Source organism: Lipotes vexillifer, unplaced genomic scaffold (assembly GCF_000442215.2).
Source record: "Lipotes vexillifer unplaced genomic scaffold, Lipotes_vexillifer_v1.1 scaffold120, whole genome shotgun sequence".
Taxonomy (NCBI): domain Eukaryota; kingdom Metazoa; phylum Chordata; class Mammalia; order Artiodactyla; family Lipotidae; genus Lipotes; species Lipotes vexillifer.
In genome coordinates, this window is record NW_006791240.1 from 1,740,002 (window position 1) to 1,756,718 (window position 16,717).

General features: G+C 32.9%; 1 protein-coding gene across 1 annotated transcript in view; it reads right to left on the reverse strand.

Annotated features, from left to right (window-relative positions):
* The window catches only part of NBEA (neurobeachin), a 640,668-nt gene that overhangs the window by 325,208 nt on the left and 298,743 nt on the right, over positions 1–16,717 (reverse strand). Inside the window, 1 exon segment of the mRNA XM_007464249.1 lies at positions 16,108–16,169. Coding sequence (XP_007464311.1) covers positions 16,108–16,169 — 62 coding nt within the window.

Consider the following 16,717-nt stretch of genomic DNA (forward strand, 5'->3'; position numbering starts at 1 on the left):
CCGCGTATCGCAAAAAAAAAAAAAAAAAAAAAAGATAATGTTGTGACAGCCCCAAAATCTCAGGGGCTTAAAAAACAAAGGTTTATTTCTTGTTCAATTTCCAAGTCCACTGCCTGTGTTCTGCTCTGCTTCATCACCACCCTCACTTTGGGAGCTAGACTGACAATGTAACCATTGTCTGGAACACTATAGGCAACCAAGGTGGAGGGAAAAGAAAAGAAGTTTAAGTATCACTGGCTCTTATAGTTTCTGCCCAGAAGTAACACATGTCACTCCTTCTCACATTTCTGGTCAAAGTCACACGACCAAGCTTCAGCTCAATGGAGCAAAGGAGTGCAAACCCACCAAGTGCTCAAAATGCGGGAAAGAACCAAACGTGAACAACCCAAAACATGACTCTAAGGGAAGAAATCAGATAAAAGGTGGATACAGATCTAAGAAACAGTTTACAGAACTATTGTAAAGCTAACACAGTTTCTGTGAAGAATCAGCAGAGATTTGTATGCAGACTAACAGACTGTCAAGAAGGAAATAATTAATTTCATCAGATTATAGAGGTTTTGAACAAGGAAGACATATTTTGAATGAAAATTTAGCATTGCAATGTATATATTTTTTCTTCCAGAATTGTTTTTGTGAAGAAGCAGGCAATATAATTCCTAAATTTCTTTAATGACAATATAATGCAATCGAAAGGCTTTGTATTTGAGTTCAACTCTTTCCTCAAGTTACAGAATTGCTCTTTCTCAAAGTTTCTTACCAAAGAAGAGCTCACATTGGGGAGGAGGACTGGAGTCTCATCCAAGAGAAATTTTCTTGAAACTTTTTGTGATGGTGAGACTTTCTCACTTTATTCTCCCAAGTTTTTCAGATTTTTCTTTTTTTAATTTAAGCATTAGAAACCTATCACACCATTTGTATACTATTACATTGTCAATGTCGCCACATGTCAGAAAAGTCAGGTATGACGAACACACAAGACAGTTCCCTGGATCTGGCGATTAGAATGCAGCCCATTGCGCTGGGCTGATGAATGAAAGGGAATTGAGGAAGAGAAGGTGGTAACTGGAGTATATGCTTTCAAAGAATTCTGTGGTGCAAGCTAAGAAAAAATAGGATAGGAGGCTGAGAGAAAAATCGGTTCATAGTTTTTAGGGCGAAGGGACTTAAATACAGTTGTAGACCATAGAGAATGAAAAAGTCAGAGAAACACTGATTACAAGAGAGAAATGGTGACAGGGAAATCTTGAAGAAGGCATTAAAGAATGGGGTTCTTTCCTTTCCTGGAAAGGAATAAGGATACTTCTTTCTTCAGAAAAAGAGTAAAACTAGGGGTAAAAGAAGTTTTTCTTTTCTTGTTCACATATAAAATAGTCCACGGTATTCAGGAAGGGACCCTGACTTAAGTAACACAATTGTAAACTGTAATGTAATTCTTTTCCAGAAGACTGTAAATTCCCTGGTCTTATTTGCCTTGGTCTTGTGAAATGAAATGTGGTTTTAAATCTTAATATTTAATTTTTAGCACCAGCTACAGCATGACACATAAGTAATACTCAATAAATACTATTATTGGTGTAAGCTGCGATTCACGTGCAGTTCACCTCTTGGTATTATCAGAAATGTGAGGCCATATGACAGGTAATAAAACCTCTTAAAATGTTCCTGTTAAGAATGCTCATAACTAATTGAACATAAGTGTTTCTCTACTCCCACGGAAGCATAATCTAACTGGGCTCTTTTTCTGTGGAGACATGAAAGAGCATTATTAATTACAAAAAGAAGAAAGGATCTCTCTCTCTCTTTTTCCATCCTCCATCCATTGGGAGGGAAGATATTTTCTGTCCTCCTCTGAGCCCAAGCAAAAAATTTTACAGACTCTGTCTATCTTGCTCTTCTGTCACCTCTAACCGTCCTGTTATTTCCTCAGACATAAGTAGATATCAGACACTTATGTGATACAGGATTTTAAGACAACAAAAGCTGAAATGCCAACTTTCTAATATAAGAGTTTAAAACCTGTTAACTTAATAGTATTTTCCATGTCTCTGCAACTTCACTTTTTTATGTTTTATATGCACATTATATGATTAGATTTTAGATATTGTATCTTTTAAGGAAGAGCCATATTTTATTTGTCTGTGGTAACCACAGAACCAGAAGAAATAGATGATGTAAATTGCACAGTGACTATACTACAGCATTAAGGCAAAAAAGAGCTCAATTCTAGAAGTTTAGCGACATTAGATGGAAAACACAGAAAAAATCCTTATGTATAAAATTTATATTATTATGTGTATAAAGTATTATATTTCCTGGTATCTTTTTTCTAGGTTCTACTAGTTATTTGCTTGCCAAACATGAATATTTTCCTCTCTACCACAGAAGTCTACTGGTTATGTTTTAAGATGATATGGCTGGGAGTACAAGCGTAATTTTCCAGGCCTTGACCTAAGTAAGGACCAAGTAGATTTCATCTAATGTTAAAAGAGTATAATTCAGTTTTTGAAGATTTTCAAAATTCTTCACCTAAGTAGATTTCACCTAATGTTAATTTCACCTAATGTTAAAAGATTTCACCTAATGTTTCACCTAATGGTAAAAGAGTATAATTCAGTTTTTGAAGATTTTCAAAATTCTTCATCAACTACAATAATCAATTTGGACAATTTCAATTTATCAAGTCAATTTCTGTTAACTACATTAACTAATACTAACAATTTGTAAGGTCGAAAAAATGTTACCGGTTGTCTTTCTTTAAGAAAGCGAGTTTAAAATTTTTATTTTTCAAACTGTGGTATGAGATCAAAGTCCCAGGCAGGAGACATACTAAGTCCCAGGACATACATATTCATCTCCCTGGAGTCTGGGAGGAAAAAAAAAAAAAAAGCCATGTAATTTAATTTAAAATTATAAGTAATATAAGAATAATATAGTAAAATACAAATTTTAAAACATAAGAGCATAGAATGTTCCTGTTATGGTGGATTGCATGGGTTACAGCCTGTATCACCCTTTCATCCACTGCATCCCAGGGGGCTGCTCCAATAGAAGAGTTAGAGAAGGAATGACTTAAGACATAAAAGTAGCAGTAAAGCTAGAAATTTTAAACACACATTTTCATCAGCTGTTTTCTGGAATTTTGCATGAGACTTATTTATTTTAATCTCTCATTGTTATGGTGAATTTTAAATATATCTCATAATGCAATGAGGAAAACACAGTGTATTTCTTTCAGCTACTTTAAAAAATGCTAAATGAGAAAGAGAAAAGGGAAAGCAAGAAAACGTTCCTCACAAGATAAAGTATATTTTCCCTCTCAGAAAATCTTACGATTGAATGAGGGTTTTAAAGCGTGTTTAATGATTTCTGAATGACAGTTGTACAAGTAGTACAAATAATCAATTTTGAGGGCATCTTTAGTCGAAAAGTCTAATCTCTACATTCTTGGCAAAATATGGCATACAGTATTGGGTAGTAAACAAGAATGCATAAGTGTAAAGAGAAAAATGAAATGTGAAGGAAAAAGTAACCAAAGTATAACAAGCGGCATATTCTCCTTTGGGTATGCTATTCTGTAGATGAACTTTTAGATCTTACTCCTACGAAAACGGGCAATATTATAACAAGAATTTATGCTGGCAAAGCAATAAATCTTAAAGTGTGTAAAGAGAAAATAATTTTAAAACTTTGGAAATGGAAAATGGGATCAAGCCTACATCATTATTTTCTCAGCACTTAATGTAACTTTTATTACTTATGGAACATTCCCTCTGAAATATAATTATTTATAACTTGTAGTGATTTCTCCCCACTGGATCATAAACTTGTTAATAAAAGAAAGGATCTTGTTTTATCTAACTATGCACATCTAGTAAGTAGCAAGTGTCTGGCATACTGTACATACTCAATGTATCTTTGTTGTTGAATTGAATTTATTTCTCCAGAATCTATGGTATCACTTAAATCTGTGAGTTCTCAATTCTGACTGAACAAAAAAATCAACAGGAATGTTGTTAGAAAGCACCAGTCATATCGGAGTAGTCTCTAAGGATAGGTAGGGCCCAGGCATCAGTATTATTATAAAGCTTCCCAAGTGACTGTGATGTGAAGTCAGTGCTGAGAACCACTGACTGGTCATTTCTCCCTCTCAACAAGACTGCACACACACACAAACCTCAACGTGCCTAACTTGCCAGCATGGAGCAATTTAGTTATTATGAAGTGATGTGTACTTTTCCCTTCAAATTGTTCAATTATTTAAATTCCTTCTACTCATTTGTAAAATAGTATACTATTGCATCATAATTACATCATAATTACATCATAATTATTGAAGTGTCTACATCTCTAAACTAAGGCCATTACTATAGTCCTTTCCAGCTCTGACATGGTATTTTATAACCATAAATGCTAGTTTTGTAAGACTGAAAGTGTTACCTTATAATGAACATGTAAAAAATATGAGCAATGAATTAGGTTATGCAGTTATTATATTCCTTTACACTGATGCACGTTTCAAAAAGTATTTCTTAAATGCATATTACTATGTAACTGATTCTAGAAGTTTCAAAAGAATAATTAGGTATAATATTGAAAGGGGAGATACGCAAAGCTTTGTGACAAGAAAAGTACACAGCACACAGGAGGAACTGAGTGTCTGCTGTAGTTGCTGAGGCATAAACTACATTGAGAGTTAAGAAATGGGATATAGATGGACAGGGAAAGGAAACTTTAATCACTGTCCTAGCTCTCTAACAATTCTGACATGTAGAATTAGAGAAATTACTTAAAACAAGGCAAATGGATACATGAGAATGTATACAAAAGGATAATAATAATAACTTATCGTCATTTCAACAAAGTCTATTTCTTGGCAATGACAGGAAAAAAAGTATCTTTAAAAATCTTATCTACAAATCATTCCAAAGTCTTCTGCCATTTGAGAAAACACACAGACACAGACACACAGACACACACAGACACAGACACACGCACACGCGCGTGCACACACGCACACACACACACACACACACACACACTCCCTGGCTCCGCTACTGAAGAAAATGAACAGCCATAAGAAAAGGTGTAAATTAAATGTGGGCATCAAATTGTTATCTTCATGGGGAAACATACTAAACTGGGTTTGAATGCCTGCAGACAGCTGCCAAGTCTTTAGACAGTTTTGTCACAATTTTTTAACTCTTCTACATGGATGTATAACATTGCCTCAAGATGAAGGACTTTTTCAAAGAATTGGATATCAAGTTAAGGATCCTTTGAAACTAAACACTTTGAAGACAAATAGGTTCCAGAAGGATGACAATGAAATCCCTATGTTCTCTTCACAATCACTTTATGGCAGTTAGATAACCCAGTAGAAATATCAGACCCAGCACATAATTTTTCCCCCACTGGTTTTTCCTCCTCTCTGTCAGTTCAGTGCACACTTCTCATTCCCTTTTGTTTTGTGTATAATTAAGTAAACCAACTTAATGTCCTTAGAGACTTAATCCATCTCAGATTCTTTGAAAATATGGAAAATGTTTCAAGGTAAAAATGGGAGGTTAAATTGAGATATTAAGTCTTCTGGAACTCCAGAATTATTTTTTATTTTCTATATCCTTCATGTCTACTTATCATTAATTGCCACTAAAAGAAGTAGGTATATTCCTCAAAAATTTTATAACAAATGCTCATTATAACTGGTATGCTTATAAATTCTGTGCAATGTTAGAGAAATTAATAAGTACAAGGACTGAAGTAAAAAATACTATGCAGAGAGAAAAACAGAGATGAGTGTTTTCAATGTATGCAAAAAATAAAACTAATGAAAAAACTATGCAAGTATTCAAAGTATGATTTTTTTCATTTCCATTGCTTATTTTTATGAACATCTTACTAAAAGCATTGTAGGAGAAACTGAATGTAAGAAATGGATAATCAATGATCAGTACAAAGAGATTATCAATATGAAGGTCAGCCATAGGAAAATCATTACACAACATGAAAATATACCAAGTTGATTACTAAAAGAAGAGTTGGTGTATCATATAAAGATAAATACAATGAGGTTTCCCAGAATCTCAGTATGTGGCTAAATTGTATAAATAAATTTAACACAACTTTTTATTACAAATATTCTTATGAACATATATACACATACACATATATTTATGTTTGTACTTATGATTAAAAATAATTTAGATTGTTTTACAATATATTTTTTAAACAGAGCATTTTCTATAACTATGAATATATACGACATACAAACGCACTTATATTGAGTTCTAGAGGATTCTTGTTCTTTATTACCTGCTACTAGAAATGATCAGAAGAAATCAAGGAAATGGTAACTTTATTAAATAAGAAAATAGAGGAAATGTTTCATATTTTAAGATCTACATAGGTAGGAAAACAGTAAAATCTAAAATAGGGATTTTAGAATGTAGTTTTGAAGAAAAAGAACTTTTAAAACTTAAAACTGGGAATTCCCAGGCAGTCCAGTGGTTAGGACTCTGCGCTTTCACTTCCGGGGCCCGGGATCAATCCCTGGTTGGGGAACTAAGGTCCCACAAGCCTTACAGTGCAGCCAGAAAAAACAAAACAACAACAACAAAAATAAAACCAATAAAACAAAATCCTGTACTTGTCTATAATCAATGAAATAACAATGGCTGTCTTTCTCTAGTTTATATGATTTATCATGAAAAATATAATTTACATTTATATAACAGAATACATTTCTTAAGAGCTTACTATGTCTTTGAGTCTTGACTGATGTACAACTATTTTATCTTTAGTTTATAGTACTGTTGGTATCACTCGTGATGATGGTCTTTGAATGTCATTTTTCTAGAGCTAAGAATAGGTGTATCAGAGAGTGATCCTCAAAACTTTATAACATAAGAATAAGATACAGTAAAATATGAATATAAGGGAAATTATACCATTAGCATCGAGAGCTCTAAACTGTATACAACTATCATAAAAGTGCTGGGTATGGGCTTCCCTGGTGGCGCAGTGCTTGAGAGTCCGCCTGCCGATGCAGGAGACGCGGGTTCGTGCCCCGTTTCGGGAAGATCCCACGTGCCGCGGAGCGGCTGGGCCCGTGAGCCATGGCCGCTGAGCCTGCGCGTCCGGAGCCTGTGCTCCGCAAATGGGAGAGGCCACGACAGTGAGAGGCCCGCATAACGCAAGAAAAAAAAAACGTTTGTAGATAATCTAAAGATAAAATAGACATTTAATATTTCTCAAGATGTATTTTGTGAGACCTATTAAGTACCAACATTTTGTGGCTACCACCCATGCTTACACAGAAGCAAGAAATCATTATGAAAACTGCCTTATTTTCAAGAATAAATAGGGAGCAACCATGTTGCATTGAGCTGTTGATGCTTTGTTGTCTGCTTGGCTTATACGCTCTCATATGCCAAACTCGTAGCACACATGATCTCAATTCACGCCTTGGCAAAATAATAAATTACTCTATGCCACTTATCTATGCTACCATTTAAGAACAGCAGGAACTTGCAGTTTAACTCTTGAATGTTAAGACCCTGTGTGCAACATTATCATGAAGCAGAGCTATGTGCAGTTATATTAAAATACTTTACATTTATTCATGAATAATCATGCAGCTATAGGCATATAAGCCAGCATGAGAATTTTAGTGTTGTAGAGAAACTTAGGAATTGTTCTTTTTAACCCAGTGCAAGAATCTTTGACACACGATTAGCTGATCTTTGCTTGAAGACCTACAATATTCAGGGCTTCTGGAATACCCTGTTCTACTTTTAGACCATAGTAACATTAAAAAAATAAAAGCACAGATGTTCATACATGGAAGAAAGAGCTGTGCTGACCAGTACAGCATCTACTAGTCATGTGCAGCTATTACAAGCACTAGAAATGTGGCTAGTGTGACCTGATATGTGTTCTAAGTACAAAATATATGCCTGATTTGAAAGGCTTAGAACCAAAAAAGGAATGTAAAATATTCCATTAAATATTTTTATATTGATTACATACATGTTGAAATTATATTTAAGTTAAATAAAAGACATTATTAAGATTAATCTTACCTATTTCTTTTTTACCTTTTTAAATGTGGTTATTAGAAAATTTAAGGTTGTATGTGGCTCACATTATATTTTGATTGGACAGCACTGCTCTACACTATCAACTGGAAAACATAATTTGTAAACTATTGCTGTTATAACAGCAATTTTTGCTTATACTAATAACAAGAAAAATAATTTTGCACTTACGTGTAGAAATATAATTCGAAAGGATACACATTAAATGACTAATTGTTATTACTCCTGGGTAGTGAAATTATGAGGTAACAGGAAATTTTATTTAAACTTGTAATACTTATTCTAAAATTGCTTTTCTTTTAATTTGCGGGGACTACTTTTACATTAAAAATCACTGTAGGCATCTATGCTCAACGGATTTTCAACAAGAGTGCCAAGACGATTTGATGGGAAAAGAATAGTCTCTTCAACCAATGGTGCTGGGAAAACCGGATAACCATTTGTAAAAGGTTGAAGTCGGATCCCTATCTCATACCATACATAAAAATTAACTCAAAATGGATCAAAGGCCTAAATTTAGGGCCTAAAATCATAAAACTATTAGAAGAAAACATAGGGGAAATCTCCATGAGCGTGGATTTGGCCACGGGTTCGAAGACATGATACCAAAAGCATAGGTAACAATAACAAAAATAGATAAACTGGACATTGTTAAAATTAAAAACTTTTGTGCATCAAAAGACACGATCAACAAATGAAAATAACCCACAGAATCAAAGAAAACCTTTGCAAATCATATTTTTGATAAGGGTTTAATATCCAGAATAAATAGAAAACACCTTCAACTCAAGCACAACAAAACAACAATTAAAAATGAGAAAGGACTTGAATAGGTATATGAAAAGATGCTCAACGTCATTAGTCATTAAGAAAATGCAAATCAAAACCACAATGCATGCTCACTAGGAATGGCTATAATTTTAAAACCAACAAATAAAGAAAAATAGAGGGAGAGAGAAAATAACAAATGTTGGAAAGGATATGGAGAAATTGGAACCCTTGTTCATTCCTCATAGAAATGTAAAATGATACAGACATTATGGAAAACTGGAAGTTCCTCAAAAAATTAAACACAGAATTACCAAATGACTCAGCAATTCTACTCAATTATATATACATTATACCTGATTGTATAAGCCTAAAAGAATTGAAAATAGAGACTCAAATAGACACTTGTTGTCCAATGTTAATAGCAGCATTATTCGCAATATTCAGAAGGTGGAAACAACCCACTCTCCATCAAAAGATTAATGAATAAACCAAATGTGCTACTGTACATAAAATGAAATACTGGTGAACCATAAAAAAGAATTCAGTTCCGATACATGTTACAACATGGAAGAGCCTTGAAAACATTATGTTAAGTAAAACAAACCGGACAAAAGGACAAATATTGTTTGACTCCCTTTATATGCTATGTAGAGAATAGGCAAAACACAGAGACGAAAAAGTGGATTAGAGGTACCAGAGTCTGGGAATGGAGATCGGGAGAATTACTGCCTAGGGGGTGCAGAGTTTTGGTTTGGAATGTTGAAAATTCTGGGAAATAAATAATGATGATGGTTATACAACATTGTGAGTATAATTAATGCCACTGAATTGTACACTTAAAAGTGGCTAAAACGGCACATTTTATGTTATATATGGTTTGCCACAACAAAAATAAATAAATCAAATCATCTTGGGGACTGTGTTCTTCTTTTACTCATGAATTAACTCAGTAAGTAATTAATAAATATCTATACTAAGTGCTGGACACTGCAAGATGTGGAGGACACAGTGAGGAGCAAAATGGAAGACTTCACTGGCAACAGAAACATAAAATGAATTTTGTTATGGTGTAAATCTGTAGCATCATTGAAATGAACAACATTCATAATGTGACCCTGAATGACTCTAAAGCTTTGTCATCCTTAAGTAGCCTTTCTTTTTGGATAGTTTTAAAAAATTCTACAATTCAAAAATATCTCAATTAATGTTAAATAAATATACTGATGAGACTATACAATACTTATTTTCTCCACTGGTTGAATGAAATGCTTCAGATAAGGAGGAAATACTTGGCATGATGCTTACTCTGAAAGAAACTCCAATGTAATGGATAAAGAAAATCATACTTTATCACCTATGAGAGCATCCAATTAAAACATGTAAACAGGTACCTATATTTACTATCTAGATATATGCACTTCAAATGCTGAAGGGAAGGATGGAGTGATTAAAATCATATAATAATAAACCAGAAAAGCTTCATGAAAGAAAAGAGTTTGAAATAATTGGGAAGATATGAAGTAACAGTAATAATTCTGTATTTTGTATTTTGATAGTGGTAGTGGTTACATCAATATAAGGATTGAAATAACATTGATCTATATACACACAAATGAATGCACACAAAGAATAGGGAAAGCTGAATAATGTCTGTACTCTAGTTAAAAGTATTGTGCCAATATCAATTTCTTAGTCTTGATACTGTATTACATTTATATAAGATGGTGCTATTGGAGAAGGCTGGGGAAAGGGTACATGGGACTCTGTGTACTATTTCTGCAACTTTCTGTGAGTCTATAATTATTTAAACAACAACAACAAAACCACAGAAAAAAATGATCATGAGGAAATGTGCAAGGGAAGAAAAAGAGGACAAAGAAAATTACCTATTATAAGATATTATATATAACTTACTATAAAATAAAGTATGTTGAAATATGTAGGATTAAAGAGAAAAAATCCACCAGAAAGCGAGGGAATATACAAGTGGTAGGACAATGAAATATATACCGTTGTTTTCACTATTTTTCAAAGTTGTTGTAATGTGCCTGAAGAATTTATATAATGTGAATATAGAAAAATAAAAATAGGGGGAAAACAAACAATCAAAATAACTGGGAAGACAGGAAAGGGCTGGACATTGCAGCCAAATGTGGAAAGGGGCTTTAGTCTAGGGAGGTGGTCTGTCAGTATTCAGGGAAATCTGTTTACCTCAGAATATACTACATTCCTTCTCCTGTGCCACAGAAACTATAACATTCTTAAAGATTATCCTGCAGAAATTGGTAATTATCTTACCAATTTCTTTTTGTCCCAATTTTGGTAGAATTATGAGAATTCAAACATGAGAAAAGGACTGCCGTTTCTCTTATATTTTACTATTTTCACACAGATGAACTCAGAACTTTTGTCCATCCATCATTTTCCTTCTCTGTTTATAATTCAGGTTGGATATGAACTAATCATTATACAAGGATGAAAGTGTAGTATCTTGTATGGGTATCATGAACTACTGAACACTATTTGCAAGTTAGAAATTTCTTATTCATCTCAATTCTAGACTATCAACATACTGTAATATTTTATATGAGAAAATACTCTCGAGGTATACGGCCTGGAAATGGGTAATTCCCTATATCACAAATAAACCCAGATACATATACTGTCTAGCTACTTAATTTCTGATGCACTCCAAATGAGGCTGGTCACTGGTCTGAGCACATAACAGGTTCATTTCTCGCCAGATCTTTGCTTAGACTGAATCTCCTTCTCTGCTTAGGCCGTGTAGAAGGTCTATTAACTTCAAGGGGTCCATCTTTAGTCCAACTTATTAAAGCCTTTCATGAAAATCTTATTTTTAGTTCACAGGATCCATTTTCTGAACCACATATAGTTAGCACTTGATTATATTCAATTTAAAGTATCATGCCACAACTTTTTATTCTTCCTTGATTTCAAATTCAGCTACATAAACAGGAAAGTTTCATGGATAACACTAGACTCTAAGAAATAGAAGAATGTATCAATAAATTTTTAGTAAAGACTGCAATGCTAAAATAAAAAGGTAGTCACTAAATAATTGAATGTGACATAATTTCACCATGATAATTAGGATTTCATATTTCCAAAGATGCTTGAAAAATGTAGTTCATCTGTAGTTTTCTTAAATTTATAATCTTCCTATTTTAAGCACCAAAAATTCTTTAAATATTGAGTACTTATGAATAAATATTCTTTAGTAGGCCTCTATATTCATCTTATCTATGTCTTTGTACCTCAATCTTAGGTTTAATATAATTAAAAGAAAATTATGTCTTTATCTTTGCAACATCTGACTAAACTGTATCAAATTGGAGAAAAAATGAAAAATTTAGAAGTTCAAAGGCTAAATCATTTTACAAAAGGAAGACTGTTCTTCAGTTGTGGTACTTTTGTAAGTGCTGTGTTTAGAGGTCCTGGGTTATATGGCCTTGATCACATCAATGAAGTCACTAGAACCCTTTTTATTTAAGTATATGAAGTATTTAAAAAAGAATAAAGGCAAACAAACCACAAAATAATTCATGCTAGTAACTTCATACACAGATCCTGAAGAGACTTGCAAGGCTGACTTCTACTTCATGTTACTTATACATTTTTGGGTTTTTATTGGGAATAAAAATGATACATTAAGCATACATTTGCTTAATCAGTGCTTCAAGTCAGAAAGTACTTAAATACTGAGAGACATTATTTTTTTTACATAAAAGTTTCTCAATTTATAAAACATTTTTTATTGACAGATAAGGCACAGAAAAATGCAAGTGACATCTGCTAAGCTTTACTTATGAAAACGTAAAGAAATCCTACGGGATAACATCACTCAATTTTTCCTGGAGTACCTCTGATGGAGACTTCCTAAAAAAAAATCTGGAAATAATTAGAAACTATTATAGTACCTTAAAAAGTTTACTTGAAAACTAAATCTGCTCTTCATCAAAGAACACAATACACTCAGAATAATGTAATGGAAAAATTAGGTGCACATATAGACTAATGAAAAGCACCTCAACCACATCTGATTGTAAAACTTAAAAAAAAAAAAAAAGTTGATAGAGGACAATAGCAGACGGTGAGATACTGAAGAACTCCAGAGAAAACTATTCACTGATGAAGCACTGATTTTTCAAAGCACTACATATTAACTATTTTACTCCAGTTCATTTTACTCCCAATTTTTTTTTAAAAGATACTACTAAGTGCACTTTAAATACAAATTGAAAGGAAAGAAGAATAGTTAATTCTTTATGTCATAAGATCTACAGGAAAAAGAAAAATATCCATATATGGTAAAAAATGTTTTGGGTATCTGTGGAACAATTAATGCAATATAATGATAATGCTAATAGCATCTTAAAACTTAAAATGTGTTTTCCACAGAGACCTAAAATTCCACTGGGGGGTAGACTGGATGGCATGTCCCTTAGAGTTTAAAAGACTGTCCATATGAACTGAATTATCCTTGACAAGTACCTTCAGACACTTGTAATATGATCTCATGTAAATTTAGACCATATTTTACACACAAGCCACTGGCAATAGTAAGTTTATTCAGGAGCTCAGATAAAAAGGAAAGAGAATCTGATATCCTTAATAATATGTAGTAGTTAACATGAAATTTCCGAAATCAAAAGCATAAAAATAAAAGCATCTAATGAAAGAAAAACTGATGCTGTGAGAAATGTTGCATTTTCCTTTCCATTTTCAGCCCTTAGCTACCTGTTTTATCCAAATAAAATGTTATCCTTTCATGTTCTATCCAAATTTAGGGGGAAAAAAGCATATTCTAAGCAAATAAATAAACCAGAAAATTTCATTTGCATTGAAAACTTATTTTAACCAATAATTAAATCACAGTGTGGATAATATCTTAGCTGTATTTCCCACTGTGGGAAAAACATATACGTGCAGTTCATCAAGATCATAACTCATTCAGATTTTCAGCTCTTTTATGAGTCCTAGTAACTGCTCATCATAAGAACATTGAGCTCTCAATACCTGCAAAGGGCTCACTGTAAAACAGAAGAAAACTCAAAACTCTGCAGCTTTAAAGATTCCTCAGGATTGCCTGTGCCTTGGCGCAAAGATAGCTTACAGAACTATGCTCATTCTACAGGGATCCAGCTCCACTGTCAAAAGGATGTGTTAGGTCTGTAGAAGAGAACTCCGGCACTGGCAGTGCTGCTGCACCAAGCAACCTCCGCAGCATCAGCAACTGTATTATTACTCTTTGTCAGAAGCCTGCTGCTGCTGTGTGGCCTGGCTAATGGGTTACAGTATAAATCATCATGAAGTTGAGTAGTAGAGAAAACAGCAGACTATTTTAAGAAACTTTGACAACATGTCCTTTTGTGTGTGTCCTCAAAAACCAAGGTTTTATACATCTGTTGAACAATGAATGATCTTCAAAAGATGCTTTTATAAGCTAATTGTAAACTAGAATAGTAAACTTCTCCCACCTGAATCGCATCGAAGGAAGATTACTCATTTGTTTCTTTATTTTTTTAAAAACATTTTGGTGGAAAGCAAAGTTTCAGTTTAATAGAAAATAAAACAACTGGAGCTTTTTTCAGTAAACAAATACATTTTTAAGTCACTTAAATGAGGTATATTTAATCAATTAACCACTTAAATATTTAAAGCACACTGAATTATTTTAAACATTCAACGTAAAGATCAAATTGAGAGACATGTTTATAATATTGCTTTGCTGAAACACTGAAAGTGCACTGCATAGAGGGCTTAAATTTCTCACTCTTCCTTTCAATCAATATCTGAGGCAAAGTTTCATCTCTAGGGCCCTTAATGGCAGGAATTCCTGGAGCCAGCAAATGAGTAATGTTAAACCTATGATTAGATGATGAGGCCATCAAAGACACTAGACCCTAATGCTACATTCTTCTTTATTTCTCTGAACTGCAGTGAAACCAAGAGCTAAGGAAGAAGAAATTTTACACTATATTTTCCCCATAAAACCATGTTTTTTTAAATGTGCATTGTCAAGAACCTACAAGGTCCAGACAGATCTCACAGAATGTCTCTCGAACTCAGGACTCTGGCATTAGGTAACAATTTTCAAATGCCCTGCAGATGAACTCTTGCCAGGGATGTTGTTTTCTTTAACTTCTTCCTTATTAATATTCTTTCTGGATGAAAAGGGGAAAATGGACCTAATGATGTCCCTATGAATATATTCTTGAAGAAAGTAAACCTGGAGACCGAAAATTACTAGGTAAGTTTTTGGTTCTTTTGTTTCTGCTGATGCTTTAAAGGATCAATTGAAGCCATATTGTTGTTTATTTGGAAGTTAGTTGTGGTTTTAGCCAGACCTCAGGTCAGTAACTAGAAACAGTATAGATGTATTTTCCTTGCTACTGAGGAAATTAGAGATAATGTAATAACTACTTATTACAAACACACATAAGGTCTTTTTATTCTCATATTACAAAATATTTAATACTTATGTGAAAATCGGGATCACTAGGAGACTTGGGAGAGCTGGCAAGAAGAAAGACCATTAGGTCCCTATTTTAGTTATCAGAAAAATGTTACATATAATTTTCTCATAATTGCTTAAAAAAACAACACCCAACAATTAAAATTCTATTTTTAATTCTGATTATTAAAGATAAATAGTATAAGTAGATTTTTAGAATTTACATTTAAATATACAAATTACATTAAAAAAGGGAAAGCAGCAAGGTATCGTATCAAAAACCCCTCACTAATAAGCTATATTTTATACTTTGGCTACTGCAACCAAAAAAACTCTAGTTTTCATTATCTATAATAGTGAAAAAGAAACCATGTAATTAAGAATGAACATCAAAATTATAAATAATACTGTATTATTTTTAAAGGATGGGGTGTAAAGATGGATATCAAAAAATCTATAACCAATTATATATACACATATTTGCAAAGATTAAAAAATAGGGAACAACAGAAGGCTAGGTAGGTGGGAAATAATAAGACAGCTAAAGGAAGGGAAGGGAAAGGGAGACTAAATCAATATTTGCATGGTAAGATCATCTACATAAATATACATCTCTATGTAATTTATTTCCTTCATCTATGAAATAATAGAAATTTTAAAAATATATAAACATATACATATATATTCACATACATTCTTTTGTTAGTGACATAAAACAATCTTCATGTAGTTTAATGTAATCAAGTGATTGAGATTTCGTACCTGAGAACAAAGCAGCATAACAAGCTCAACCACAGATGTGCTGGACTTCATACAAACAAGGCCTACAAGAAAGAAAGGTTAAAACAAAATGAAATTACAATGGTAGAAATCATCATTCTAAGTTAATTCATTATATAGGTTTAACTTATAAAACCTTTCTTTAAAATAAAATTCCTAAAATGAAATTAATGGAAACATTCATTAACATATTTTTATAGCATTAATTTCAAAATATTCAGATATTCAAGAAGATGTGAAAAATACTAAAGAAATTGACCTCAGGCTTGGGTTATTTATTTGGTCAAGGCATTTCTTATATTTAAACAAGGTGGGGTAGCTATCAAAACTGATAAGCTAGTTAGAACTCTTTTTATTCCAATGACATTTGCTATGTGATTGTCTCCTGGAACACAGAACAGTAATCATTGAAGACCTGCCTAAATTTTCTTCCAAAAAACAAAATTAAAATAATTTACAAACAGGTAATTACCCACAGCTTGTCGATTGTTAAATGAATTTTGAAATATTGAAAAATGAATTTCACATACAATTAACATATTATGCAATACTTGTAACATATTCCATTGTTCTGCTTCCAAAGTCTCTGAAT